This window comes from Polypterus senegalus, chromosome 4, assembly GCF_016835505.1.
Source record: "Polypterus senegalus isolate Bchr_013 chromosome 4, ASM1683550v1, whole genome shotgun sequence".
Taxonomy (NCBI): Eukaryota; Metazoa; Chordata; class Cladistia; order Polypteriformes; family Polypteridae; genus Polypterus; species Polypterus senegalus.
In genome coordinates this window covers 144,141,346-144,155,722 of record NC_053157.1, presented here as the reverse complement: position 1 = coordinate 144,155,722, position 14,377 = coordinate 144,141,346, and the positions used below count along the sequence as shown (strand labels likewise).

Here is a 14,377-nt window from a genome sequence, read left to right as displayed (position 1 = left end):
TCTTTCCAGCTGAGATGCAGCACAGTGGGTAGAAAGAATAATGCATTTTTGGCAACCATAAAAACTAATTCTTAAGGCAGACTTGAATGTTCTTCTAATTACTGTTAATTTGTGCTCGAGTCATTTATTTAAATAAGAGAACTCTCTTGTTAATCTGCTTTTTAGTCAACTTACATTTATAATGACTTTTCTTGCTGTCAGTGAAATATTTACTATAACTTAGCATGAAAGCAACTATGCAGTTTATTATGTTCCATGCCATCTACTTCATTTACTGCATATTAAACATTTCCAATGCTTTATTGAAGTGTGTTGTTTCACTGACCATAATAATATATTATAGGGATTAGTCAGCAGTGGCACATTTGGTTTCAAAATGTGTCTGTGTAAACATTTGAGTGCATTTCTGTGCAGTGAAATAATTAAATTAGCATCTTTTTGGTAACTTATATTCATTTAATGGTGCTCTATATAGTAGTTATTTTATGAGTCTGGAAACAGCACAGTTGTGTATTTCTTTCTGCAGTTGTTATCCTTCTAATGGTAGTATCTGTGTATTATAGACACAGTAGCTCAGTCTCAGTGGAGCTTTTTCATTTCATATGGGCCTTAACTTGTTCCACCTCTGTGTAGGGTGAACTGCTTTTGGGAGATGGATGGGAGGTTGAATAGTTTAAAAATGTAATCTCAAATTAGCACTGGGGAAATCATGCCTGCTGTATTTTATGTAGAGGGAGCCATTTCAGTATTGCCATCTAGAAAAGTGACTTGCACATTAGGGACAATCCTGCATAATCCTGCGTATGTGACCTTCAAGGTGTGGACTTCAGGCAGTTTTACATGGATTTATTCAGACTTGCAGATCACATATGTGCTATAAAATTACCTACTATATATTCAATGATTGGAACAATTAGCAGTTCAAGTGACTTGATTAGGTCACAAATTGCTAGTGGAGGTCGAACCAGCAACACCATATTTTACACTCCAAACCCTCTTATCCACACTCTTTTTGGAGAAGATCATGACCTTAATACTGGTTCTAGTTAGACACAAATAAATGTTTATGCAAGCATCATAAGCATTACTGCCTGGTTTATTGGCTCTCATGCTCAAAATATAACAGACTATGCATCTCCACTTCATGTCTTCTTTGAATTAGTGTATTTGAAATTTTTGAAAAATTGAAACATTACAGATTTTTTTCAACAGTATTTTCTTCACCTGCATTTGCGATGGTTTAAACTTGTACTACCTCCTTCTGTGTTTCACTTAATCTTGATGTTAATATTTTCCTCCAACAGATAAAACCTTTATAAGCAACAAAGCAGCTGCAAAACACACATTTAAAGAATACCTGCATTTTACTGTTTTTTGTTACAAGAAGGAGACCTATTATTCTATTACTTTTATTGTGTTAATGGAGTCCTCTAAGCTATTCATTTAATGTATTGGCTTCAGTGAAGGTTTCTTTAGTTAACTTTTTTTTTCTTTCAGCTTTATGTGGCAGGCAAGATAGCTTCCTGTGCACTACAGGAGTCTGCATCCCCAGGAAGCTGCTGTGTAATGGATACAATGATTGTGATGACTGGAGTGATGAGGCACACTGCAGTAAGTAATTGGGTGAATATTATCACTTTAGTCTGTAGCCTAAACTGTGGTCTTTACACTTTTGAGATGTCTAGCATAGCATTGGCAGTCATCACATTTTGGCATCACTGACAGTGCATTTGCATGTTGCCAAGTTCATCAGGCTTAACAAATCTGGCAATAGTAAATGCTTTACAGTGAATAGCATATTTAATTTATATAATTATGTTCAAATCTTATATCTATTAAAATCATCAATACCACATTACAATTGTAATTACAATTATATTGGAGTGATCATTGCTCTCACTGAATGTGTTCAAATTCATGTTTCAACAAAACTGAAACTGGCTAATGTTTTTCTGTCAGTTCCTTTCACTTTGTGGTCCTTTATAGTTAGGCTATAATCCTTGATGTTATCCTGTGATCTGTTCATTTATTCACTATTTGATTGTAAAGTACCACAAATGAGCCCATTTTAGGAATCTAAACCTGTTTTATTGCAGGTTTCAGTGTTCCAAAGCCAATTGTGACATGATCAGATGTAAGGCACGAACCAACCCTGGATAGGATGCCTACTCTGTCACATGGCACACACACTTTGGAAAGGAAGCCATAACACAACTCACACATAGTTTTCACAACAGAGAGTGAATGAAACAAGTTAGAAAATGTATGCATGCCTAACATTCAGGTGCATTCAAGGGTTGTGCAGACATTGTAGCCCTCAAATGACTGAGTTTAGCAGATAGGTTAGAAAACCTTCTAATTCCATTGCAGAGTTTTGTGAGCCAAAGACTGTCTCATCAGGCTTAGGAAAATGGCTGGAAACAGCCCTGGACAGGTTAGTCCAGGGGTCGGCAACCTTTTTAAAGCAAAGAACCATTTTATCCTAAATGTTTGATCCAAGATTTACAAAGAGCCGCAATGGGTAGAGATGGGGGATCGAGATGAGATTTCTTTAATGCAATATGGGTATTATATGCATTTAACACAAAAACAAACCTTCAGGTACTTAGAGAAAATAAACAAAAAAAATTAACAAGATTTTTAACACTGCATTTCCGCACATACTGTAGTTGTTTTGTGTTCGTTGAGAAGTTGGAAGTCTTCAACGTTAAACAGGATTCGAAGCTTTACATCATTAAGGTGACTTCTTAGCTTGTTTTTGATATCATTCATGTTGGAGAATGTCTGCTCACAATAATAAGTGGACCCAAAAATTGTCAAAATTCCAAACGCTATTATTTTGAGTTGACAATGATAGTCTGGAAGGCTCTTCCATGTTTCGAAAATCAGTTGGTCCTCCTTTTGACAGTTGGAAAGTTCCATCCATTTGTGATTCATGGTTAAAGTCACCTTTTCTCTTTCCAAATTTTCAAGCTCCACTTGTAAAGCTGTAAATTTCAAAGACCACAAATATTTGCTTTTCAAATCTGTTAGTTGTAGATCAAACTGAGCTCTGTCAACTGTTGGAAATGGCAAAAAAGTTATCTGACATTCGCCACAAGTGGTTTTGTCAAGAACAAAAAAGTGGACTTCTCATCTCTGAAATTTTTGAAGTGACCAGTATCTGAATCATGGATTTTTGCAGTAGCTGCCAGAAAGAACTTAATATTTATGACACTTCCAGTAGTTTCCAGATGTTTTTTTAAAGTTTTGAAATGAAACAGATTTCCACTTTTCAAGTCTTCTGCAAACAAAAGTAGTTGTCATTCAAAGAAAGGATGGTTTCCAGGAGTAAATTTGCAGTATCTTCTGATTCAGGTGGTTTAAAGGTGTCATCATATCAAAAGCAAAGTAAAATTTCTGTAACCATTCTTCGTCATTCTTCATCAATTAACTCTGGATATTCATGTTCCTTTTGACTTAAAAAGATTCTAAAGTTAATCCTCTGGATAAATTTATTGTGCAATAGAAGGTTGGAATATTTACTGTTTACTTCTTCAAGAAGGGCACAGAACTGTCAGTGGTGAAGTCCTTTTGCCATTATTTGGTTGATTATTTTTACTATCAAACCCATCACCTTTACAATTATGATGAGAAATGTCTGCACGCATAACACTTGATGAATAATACAATGAAACATAAAATATCATGTTTCATCCACATTTTGTTTGAAGACAGTAACAAAGCTTTTATTTTTACCCATCATACTGGGTGCTCCATCTGTAGTGATAGATACCAGTTTATTGATGTCGATTTCCCTAACAGTCAAAAATTCCAAACTTGCTGCTGAGATATCCCCACCTTGAGTTTGTCCTTTAAGAGGTGTCAAAGCCATTAATTCTTCATGGAGACCTTTATCAGAAACATATTGTCACAGAAGGCTAATTTGTATGATTTCTTTCATGTTATATGACTCCTCACATGCCAAATAAGAGTTTATACCATCAATCTGTTGATCTGTCACATTCTTACCTATCTTAATGATTCTGTTGTGAACGTTTTGTTTTAACATTTTTATTAATATCTTATTTATTTTTGAAGTCAGAGTAGAGATGTTTTGCCCAATTAAAAAAAAAACACTTTTTTATGAATTCTCTATCTGAGAAAGGTTTTCCCTGCTTTGAAATCTCATGAGAACTTGCGGAAGTGACATTACTTGAAGATTGTATCCAGCTGCTAAATATCAGCATTGCTTGTTGCGTTTTTTGCTTTAATTCTGTCACTGCTTTTTTCTTTCTTCTTCGAAACAATATTTGTTTGCAAATGTGTCTTGCTTTGTTAAAAAGTGACCTTCACAATTTGATTTTTTTGTTATTTAATAACTTTTCATTGCAAATTAGACACATTGGAAGTCCCATAGAGTTTTGCATAAAAGCATAATTTTCTTCCCATTTGGCTTTAAATTCCTGGTTTCCATCTTGTATTTTTAGCGTTTTTTTCTTAGGTGCCATCTTGTGGTTGGGGCATCTCAGTTTTAAATCACTTGGATGGGTAAAAGCACAAAGGTGATTATTATTACAACACTGTTCAGTCCTGTAGTCATGGTCTTCACCCTCATCCCTCCTTTCTTGAGTAATGTTTGTTCAGCTTTACAATCGTCTGTCCTTCACTGTCCACTTCACTATTGTAACTGTACTGACCGAGCAGTGCAAAATGTACTCACCACTCCAAACTCAGCTGGCTATAATAGGAGAAATGGAAAGGCCTGGGGGCAATTTACCACAAAAAGTCTATGAAAGAATTAGGAATCCCAATAAATGCTGAAGCGTACATACAATCTTGGGTACTGAAGAAAATTCTGGAGAGCATATCAATTAACCGAAGATGTAATCTCAGACGGTCCGTCGCATGACAGAGGTACACAACTGACCGCCTGATTCACATATAGCTAAAGATATATCTAAATGAAAAATAATAATATTATATCATTAATAAATTATTTATCTTTACAAGTGTATTATAAAATAATATGTTAAGACATGAAAATGTGAATGCGTCTGTCGTTTTGAGAATAGCCGCAGTCACAGGTGGCTTGCATGCCACAGGTTGCCGTCCCCTGGGTTAGTCCATCACAGGGACCACTCTTACTTACACTCAAACTCACACCCCACATTTTGCAATTACATAGCAACATAGCAATGACTAAGTAACATAACCCAAATTAAGTACTGTACGTCTGTCAACTGTCATTTTTATGAAAAGGGACTTGCACAGCTATTCAGTTATGACATATGTTAGGAAATAACAGAAGTGAAAGGTAAACTTTATTACAGAGATTGACCATTGTGGATATCAGGTGAATGTGGCACACTGACAGTGATTTATAGGGTCACCAGATTTTTAAAGTCCCAAACACTTGGGACACATGTACAGAAGGTGTGCCCACGAATAAAGCCCATCCTCATTTGTTTAATGCTTTTTTCATCTCATTAGCATCAGTGAGGGATAGGGGCATAGAAAAAAGAACATTTTCCCAAATGAGCGCATCTGATTCCACACAGTGGTCAATGTGCAAACAAATACATGGCAGTGCTCTATTTTTATCTGAATCTTGGTCCTTGTCATGATGCTGTTGAAATTCAACACAAGTTCTTAATCAACCTTTCCCGCTCAGGAGTTTTTGCCACACTATTATACATATATTACATTGAAATGAGGGTGGGGGTGTGGTATGGGCTTACCCCTTGGAGTTTACTACACTCTGTTCTAAATCTATCATCAGGATGTTTGTTTCAGTGTAGCACTGTTTTATTAGATGGACAGCCTGTTAAATCCAAGGCATTTTGATATTCTTCATTGATTTATCAGGATGCATAGCCAGAAAACTGGACTGTCACTGTCACCAAGAATCCTGGTCACCCTACTAAATTAAATTAATCACAGGGTAAATTATTCATATCTAGATAACCTTTTGTTTTACTTGCTTGCATTTTATACTTTTTTGCTTAGAAAGATCATTTAACTTACCTGTAACAATTTATAGCTTCAGGAGGACTGATACATACTGATACACTTGTTCTCATTTGATTGTGCTCAAACCACTTGAAAGACTTCACAAAGTAGAAACAATTTGCTGATACAGTGGTTTCCACACGCTCCTCACTGGACTTGCCAATGGAGGACTGCAGTCCCATGTGTGCTTAAGTAGCCAGTGATGACTTCCTGCTCGTACGCACAGTTTATTGGTGCTTAATTAACTCGTACTGGGGATCTGTTTGCCATCAGTAGTAGCTATCAGAAGTGAAAAATAGGACAATATACAAAATTTATAAGTTGGTTTACCTGCTGTCAAGGTAAAAATGAAACAGTAAACTAATTAATAGTTGAAGTCACACAGAATGTTTCTTTGTTTGAAGACAAAAAAGTTTGCAAATTGGCATATGCTTTTCAATAGGAGATTCTGAAATTTTAAAAGTGCGTACAGTGTGATCTGTGTTGAGATATCCAAATGGAAGTTGAACTGTCTCAATAAATTTTCTTAAAGAATAAATTTGCCACATTCAATAAGATTTGTCCTGGGGGAGGGGCAGGGCAAACAAGGCTATTGCAACAGGTGCTTCACACATTATATACAAACACACCTAAAATTAGTTGAAAGAGACTAACAGAAAAAAATATGCAAGCAAATCTTTTTATATTTTTCTTGCTCCGTTGAACCAGGGCCAGTGAGAATACATTCAATGAGACTGTTGACATATTGGTGAATAATTGCTTTCATCTCATATCATTACACAGATGACAGGACTTTAGTCAAAGCATCATAATTCCACACACTGTATCTGACTGTTAATTTTTGTTGATTTTACTAGTTTTATTTCATACAAAGTAAACCCTTTATGAGCAAAATTGTATTATAAGCAAACAGTAACCACCAACGGCAGAGAAACGTTTTTGTGGCCCTGAAGCTTGAACTGTTATGGGGGCTTTTTGCAATGAGCACTGAGGCCTGGATAACCATTGTTATCTTTATGAGTGGGGTTGTTCCATGATAGATCACAATTTTTTTTGTAATTTAACCACTACATCTAAGATTTTGATTATAATTTCAGTACTGGATTATTCCACATGTCAAAATCACGGATGTGAATAAAAATTTCCTATGCCTTATAGTTTTTGAGATATGAGGAGATGAAAATTAGAGAAATGTTATGTACATGCATGATGCATCATAGACTGAAATAAATTAATTAAATTAAACATAGGAAAGGGGATTAACCCTTGAAGTATATCAATTCAAAAAATCTAATCAAAAAGGCCTCAGTCAATATAATTTTTTATTTTTGATGCTTATGAGAATACATGCACATTTTACAAAAAACTATTTTTTCTGGGTTTTTTTTCCAGCAATGTATTCACATACAGTTTTGTCATATGAGAGCTTCCTTGAAATGTAATTTTCTAGAGTCACTATACATAAAGAATTTAGGCGCTCTTCAGTCATGGAAGACCAAAATTTGTTCTTTATAATTCATAGCTTTGAAGAATTCCTTTCTGCTTCACAGCTCGTTATAGGCATAAATAGTTTTATTCCAAATTTTAATTTCTGTCATAAATGTTAATAGCGTTTTAAATTATTTATAATTATATTAAATATATTTAGAACGAAACATCCTTAATTTGAACACTTTTTCATTTATGGCTAGCCTGCATAATACTTCAGTTACCTTTTAATTTTTAATTTAACTATTAAATTGTATTAAATTAAACTGTATTATTAATATTATTATTTTAAAAAAAAAAACCTTCTCACACGGTAGATACCCAAAATTTTTAATCGATGTGGACTAAAGTCATTTTGGTGGTTCCTCCAGCATTAGGGGCCCTAAGGTTTAAGTGTTATTAGTTTCATAGTAGATCCTCCCCTGGTAACCAATTATTGCAGTCTGAATTGATGACATGATTTAAAACCTAAGCATGAAAGAGAACCATAACAGAGCACTGCATATAGTTGAATATTAATGGTGACAGAAGAAAAGTGTTCTCTGGATAGTTTAAGCAATAGCACATACATGGAGCTCTTAGCCAGGGCCAGACACCCTTAATGCCAGCTAAAAAGTCTTAGTTTCCATGATGGGGCCCATTGTCAGAATGCAACCACTGCATCTTATGTGATAAGATGATAAATCCCAGACCATGTAACAGCGCTGAGACATCTTTTGGAGGAACTAGCTGGACACCCAAGTTCAAAGAAAGGACCATAACTCAAGAATGAGTAACATTGATGAACAGAACTCTGCACCAATTGTCATCTGAAACAAATGGGAAGAGCTCTATTTCTTCCTTTAAAAACCGTTACAAAACTTAGATTTGGACTTCCCCCATCCAGCTCACTGCTTAGCTTGGCCATAACCCAGTGCTTATAGGGTGTGGCCATACCAAATACTAGACAAATCACTTCTACTCGGAAAAATAATTGGGGCTGCACTGAAAAAGTGGAAGACCATCCTTAAAAGGAGTTGGATGAGGCATGCCATTAGTACAGACCATGCTAAGATGAACTTTTCATCCACTAATCACCCACACAAAAGAAAAAAAACTATTTAACTTGTAACAACATTCACTGTTACACCTCACTAGAGTAGTTAAGTATTGATGAAAGAAGTTTGATATTAATATTTTTATTAAATAATTTGTGATGACACTCAATAGTAAGTGAAAATGATATTTTTTGAATCACTATCTCCTAATCTATACTAATAAAAGGCAAAGCCCTCACTCACTCACTGACTGACTCACTCACTCACTCACTGACTCATCACTAATTCTCCAACTTCCCCTGTAGGTAGAAGGCTGAAATTTGGCAGACTTACTTACAAAAGTTAAGCACATTTTATTTCGAAATTCTGCGCGTAACGGTCATAATGGTCGACAACGTCCGCCTGTTGAACTTTCTTATTTATGGCCCCATCTTCACGAAATTTGGTAGGCGGCTTCCCTACGCTAACCGAAACCGATGTACGTACTTATTTCGATGGTATGACGCCACTGTCGGCCGCCATATTGAACTTTCCAACGTCACTAATTTTTCAACTTCCCGTGTAGGTAGAAGGCTGACCCCATCTTCACGAAATTTGGTAGGCGGCTTCCCTGCGCTAACCGAAACCAATGTACATATTTATTTTGGTGGTATGACGCCACTGTCAGCCGCCATATTGAACTTTCCAACGTCACTAATTCTCCAACTTCCCGTGTAGGTAGAAGGCTGAAATTTGGAAGGCTCATTCCTTACGGCTTACTTACAAAAGTTAAGCAGGTTTAATTTCGAAATTCTACGCATAACGGTCATAATGGTCAACAACGTCTGCCATGTTGAACTTTCTTATTTATGGCCCCATCTTCACGAAATTTGGTAGGCGGCTTCCCTACGCTAACCGAAACCAATGTACGTACTTATTTCGGTGGTATGACGCCACTGTCAGCCGCCATATTGAACTTTCCAACGTCACTAATTCTCCAAATTCCTGTGTGGAGGTAGAAGGCTGAAATTTGGTACTTCTTTCGGTGGTATGATGCCACTGTCGGCCACCATATTGAACTTTTCAACAGTCTTTGTTACTTATGGGCCCATCTTCAAGAAATTTGGTACATGGGTTCCCAACGATAACTGAATCCTACTTACGTACATATATACGTCCATATCCTGCAGCTCGGTCACCGTGTGAGGCGGCGTTGGGTCCCCCATCCCAACACCTCCCACGTTGTTGGCTGCTTACCTATATAAGGCCGTCCGTCGCTCCAGTCTCTTCATTCCTTTCCTTGCTTCGCCACGGGATTCACGTCTCCCTGCTGATAACTACAGCCTTTTTATTTAATCCACGGCTTCTCCTCTGTTTTATTGTTCATTTATTATGATTATAGTTAATTGTGTAGGTATTTTAGAATTACTTTACATTGTTCAGGTACCCATTTCCTTTATCATTCCAACCGTACCCGCATTAACATGTCTATCGAGGTGATCACCATCGTTCAAAGAACTGTCACTTACTGAGTGGTTTCCATGCCCGGAGATGGCACCTATCTTTTCCATTCTATGTGTTACATATTGCACGGCCATATCAGGCTCACTCTTGATATCTGGAGAAACATTGTGTCTTATGTATTGAATGACTGGGACAGGTTCAAGGTATGGACTGATGACGGTACAGGAGATAATTATACTACACAGGAGCACTATAAGAGTGAAATGCTTAAGCCCTTCACCTATGGTTCTGCATGTGAGTTGATGGCTGCCGCTGAATTGTTCGGTTGTCGCTTTCAAGTGTACCAAAATGGCCAAATATTTTACACCTTTGGACAACCGCCAATGCCTCTTAAACATCTTAGATTCACAGGTGACGATTTCAGTAGTGGACACTTTGATGTTTATGAATGTTTCAACTCTCAAAAGCTGGATATGAAGTTATCGATGAAACTGGTTGTATACTTACAACGCTTGACAGATGACGAATGTCACTTCAACACAAGTCCTGCAAATACTGTCGTAATTGAAACAAACCATGAAACTCAAGCCGATTATGACAGCAGCAATCCAAGCTGTGAGAAAACAGTAAAAAGGAGGCGTGTCAGACGTCGTGGTACATTTTCTGATGCAACTAGACGGAAACAACTTTGTGACGCTGCCGCCATATACTCGCAGAAAAATCCAAAGTTAATAAACACGCTGTCGCTAAATACTCGCAAATCCACAAGTTCATAGACACGCTGCTGCTAAATACTCGCAGGCAGTTCCACAAGTTCATAGAGACGCTGTCACTAAATACTCGCAGGCAATTCCACAAGTTCATAGACACGCTGCTGCTAAATATTTGCAGGCAAATCCACAACTTAATATCAGGAATGCCTGTTAAATATCTTAGATTCACGTTTACCGAATGATGAATGAAATTTTAATGAAAAGCAAGATCTGAGCATGGTGTGACAGCATGTACTGTATGTCAGTATCATTTTACTTATTTTGTGGTTGTTTTGGTAGTGGTGTAGCACAGGATAACGCTCTAACCTCTTACACACTGATTGAGTGTGCAGCACAGTGTTTTGCTGTTAATCTTACTGCACATACGAGAAGATTTTTACTGAGACAAATGATGTTAAGGGAGGAATTTTCATCTTTTTTTGCCAACTATAATTCACATTCATGTATACAGTGAGAATAAAAACCTCTTTTTAACTCAAATGGTATTGAATGAAATGAGAATTGAATCTTGACTTGTCACATCATTGACGTCATGTCTGTTTTCCATGCTCGGGCACATTTAGTGATCACACTGTTCATAAATACTACTGAACCTTGCAATGGCCCACCTCTTCCAAGTGGGCCAGGGAACGGTATGATTGGGCTGGCATGGAGCGATCACACTAGTCAAATGAACTAGACTTTGCAGGGTTACATGCAGACAAAAGTGCTTAGGCACAGAAAGAATTGGCAGTGTGAGTACACCCGTGGTCAGTACTGTTTGCCTCACGCTAAACCAAGCTCATGGCTAGATCATCTGCAGATTATAATAATTCACTGTTTTACTGTCACTATAATTTACTAGGGTGGCTAGACATCGAGAAGGCAAGAACAGTACCGATTTCTGTCTATATGTTTCGATAAATAACTGAAGAATATCTGTATGTGCTGGCTTTAACTGGCAGCCCATCTAATAAAACATTACACTGCCAAAACAAACACTCTCACGATAAATTTAGAACAGTGCAAACAAAACTCCAAGGGAGACCCACTCATACCCCAGCTCACAGTTCGATGTAATACACTTAGAACAGCACAGTCAAAACTCTGATGAAGAAGGCATGATTAAGAACTTTGAACAGCATAGCAAGGATGACCAAGAAGCAGGCAAAACCAGGCAATACTACCATTTATATGTTTCCTCTTCAAGCACTGTGTGGAATCCTGTGTCTTCATTTGTGAAAATGTTCTTTTTCTTCTCATATCTTGAACCCTAACTGCTATCCATAATGGTCTGTTGCTGTAATAAAGTTTGCCTTTCACTTCTGTTGTTCCCTAACATTTGTCACAACTGAATACGTTTGCTAGTCCCATTATATGAAAATTACAATGGCCACTCATGTTCAAGACTAAAAATAATTAATTACAAAAGTTCTTCTTATTTTATTACAGATTGTCACTGTATTTGAATATGATGTGTGCGTGTGTGTCAGAGAGAGTGGTCTTTGCGATGGACTAGAGTCCTGTACAGGCCTGTGTTCAGCTTTCAGCCCAATCTTGGTAAGATTATCTTTGGCCCCTGAAACTCTGAAGTGAATTGAGAAAAAAGTATGCAAGCAAATGTTCTAAAGTGTTTCCTGCTCCGTATGTTGAACCAGGGCCAATGAGAATACATTCAATGAGACTGTTGACGTATTGGTGAATAATTGCTTTCATCCCATATCATTACACAGATGACTGGACTTTAGTCAAAGCATCATAATTCCACACACTGTATATAACTATTAATTTATGTTTATTTTTGTTTTGTACAAAATAAAACTTTATGAGGAAAATTGTATTACAAACAAACAGTAGCCACCAATGGCTGAAAAACGTTTTTGGGGCCCTGAAGCTTGAACTGTTATGGGGGCTTTTTGCAATGAGCACTGAGGCCTGGATAACCACTGTTATCTTTATGAGTGGGGTTGTTCCATGATAGATCACAAATTTTTTTTGTAATTTAACCACTACATCTAAGATTTTGATTAAAACTTCAGTACTGGATGATTCCACATGTCAAAATCACTGGTGTGAATAAAAAAATCCTATGCCTTACAGTTTTTGAGATATGAGGAGATGAAAATTAGAGAAATGTTATGTACATGCGTGATGCATCATAGGCTGAAATAAATGAATGAAATAAAACATAGAAAAGGGGATTAACAAAGCAGATCAATTCAAAAAATCAAATCAAAATGGCCTCAGTCAATATAATCTTTTACTTTAGATGCTTATGAGAATACATGCTATAAGAATTACATTTTACAAAAAACTATTTTTTCTGTTTTTTTTTCCAGCAATGTATTCATAGACAGTTTTGTCATATGAGAGCTTCCTTGAAATGTAATTTTCTAGAGTCACTATATGTAAAGAATTTAGGCGCTCTTCAGTCATGGAAGACCAAAATTTGTTCTTTATAAACCATAGCTTTGAAGAATTCCTTTCTGTGTCACAACTCGTGGCATAAATAATTTTGATGCAAATTTAAATTTTTGTCATAAATGTTAATAGTGTTTTAAATATTTATAATTATTTTATATTAAATATATTTAGAACGAAACATCCTTAATTTGAATGCTTTTTTCATTTTTGGCAAGTCTGTGTAATACTTTAATTGCCTCTTAATTTTTAATTTAACTATTATATTAAATTAAACTGTATTATTAATATTACAGTTAATTATTTTATATCAAATACATTTAGAATGAAACATCCTTAATTTGAACACTTTTTCATTTACGGCTAGCCTGCGTAATACTTTAATTACCTTTTAATTTAACTATTATATTGTATTAAATGAAAGTGTATTATTAATATTATTGTTTTAAAAAACCCTCTTTGGCCCCTGAAACTCTGAAATGAATTGAGAATGTTCTCGAACCTGCCTACTGAACTTCGTCCATTGAGGGCCACAGTGCTTAAACTGGCCTTGAACGCACCTGAATTTTACAGCATGCATAAACTTTCTAACTTGTTTAAATATAAAGAAGGATTGATGGCTTCTTGACGTGCTGAATTGAGCCAAGCTGTGCCAGACTGCAAATATCAGCTGTGACGTTGGTAAAGAAGGGTAAATACAAAGCAGAGAATAGGATGCAAGCCAAATAATGTCCAGGCAGGCAGGATACAGAAAAAGAGGTGAAAAATAGTCCTGATTGTCCTTAAACTGGAAAGCATATGTGGTGTCGTTTTTAAGGTGTGAGTGGTGGTATTTAATTTTAGACTTACACTAAAAAGTTACTGCCACAATAAAATTAATGTTAATTAAGGATATATTAATCAAGAGCAGATAATTATATAAGTTGTTGATGATTTTTTTTAACTGTTGACATTGTTAACCAGAGCACTGCCCATTAAAGTGAGCTGATTGTTTTTGGCAACATTGATAAAGTCAAGAATTTGAAGTTAGGTTTTGGAAGTATTCTTGATTCAGAGCTCAACTTTGTCAGTCAGGAAAATTCAGTTGTCAGAAGCAGTTTTTATCATCTCTAATTTCTAAGTTTGTCTTTTTGCTCTTTGTGATAGTCATTCTTACCTCCCGACTGGATAACTGCAATACATTTCACTGGGTCATAATGAGTCTCCGTTCATCTCCAGTACAATTTGTGTAGAATGCAGCTGCTA

At 36.2% G+C, this 14,377-nt stretch overlaps 1 protein-coding gene across 2 annotated transcripts in view; it reads left to right on the top strand.

Moving 5' to 3' along the window:
• Positions 1-14,377, top strand: part of corin (corin, serine peptidase) — a 184,325-nt gene that overhangs the window by 111,654 nt on the left and 58,294 nt on the right. For both annotated transcript variants that reach the window (XM_039751395.1, XM_039751396.1), the window contains exon 6: positions 1,498-1,611. In XM_039751395.1, the coding sequence (XP_039607329.1) occupies positions 1,498-1,611 (114 nt within the window). The remainder of the gene's footprint in view (positions 1-1,497; positions 1,612-14,377) is intronic.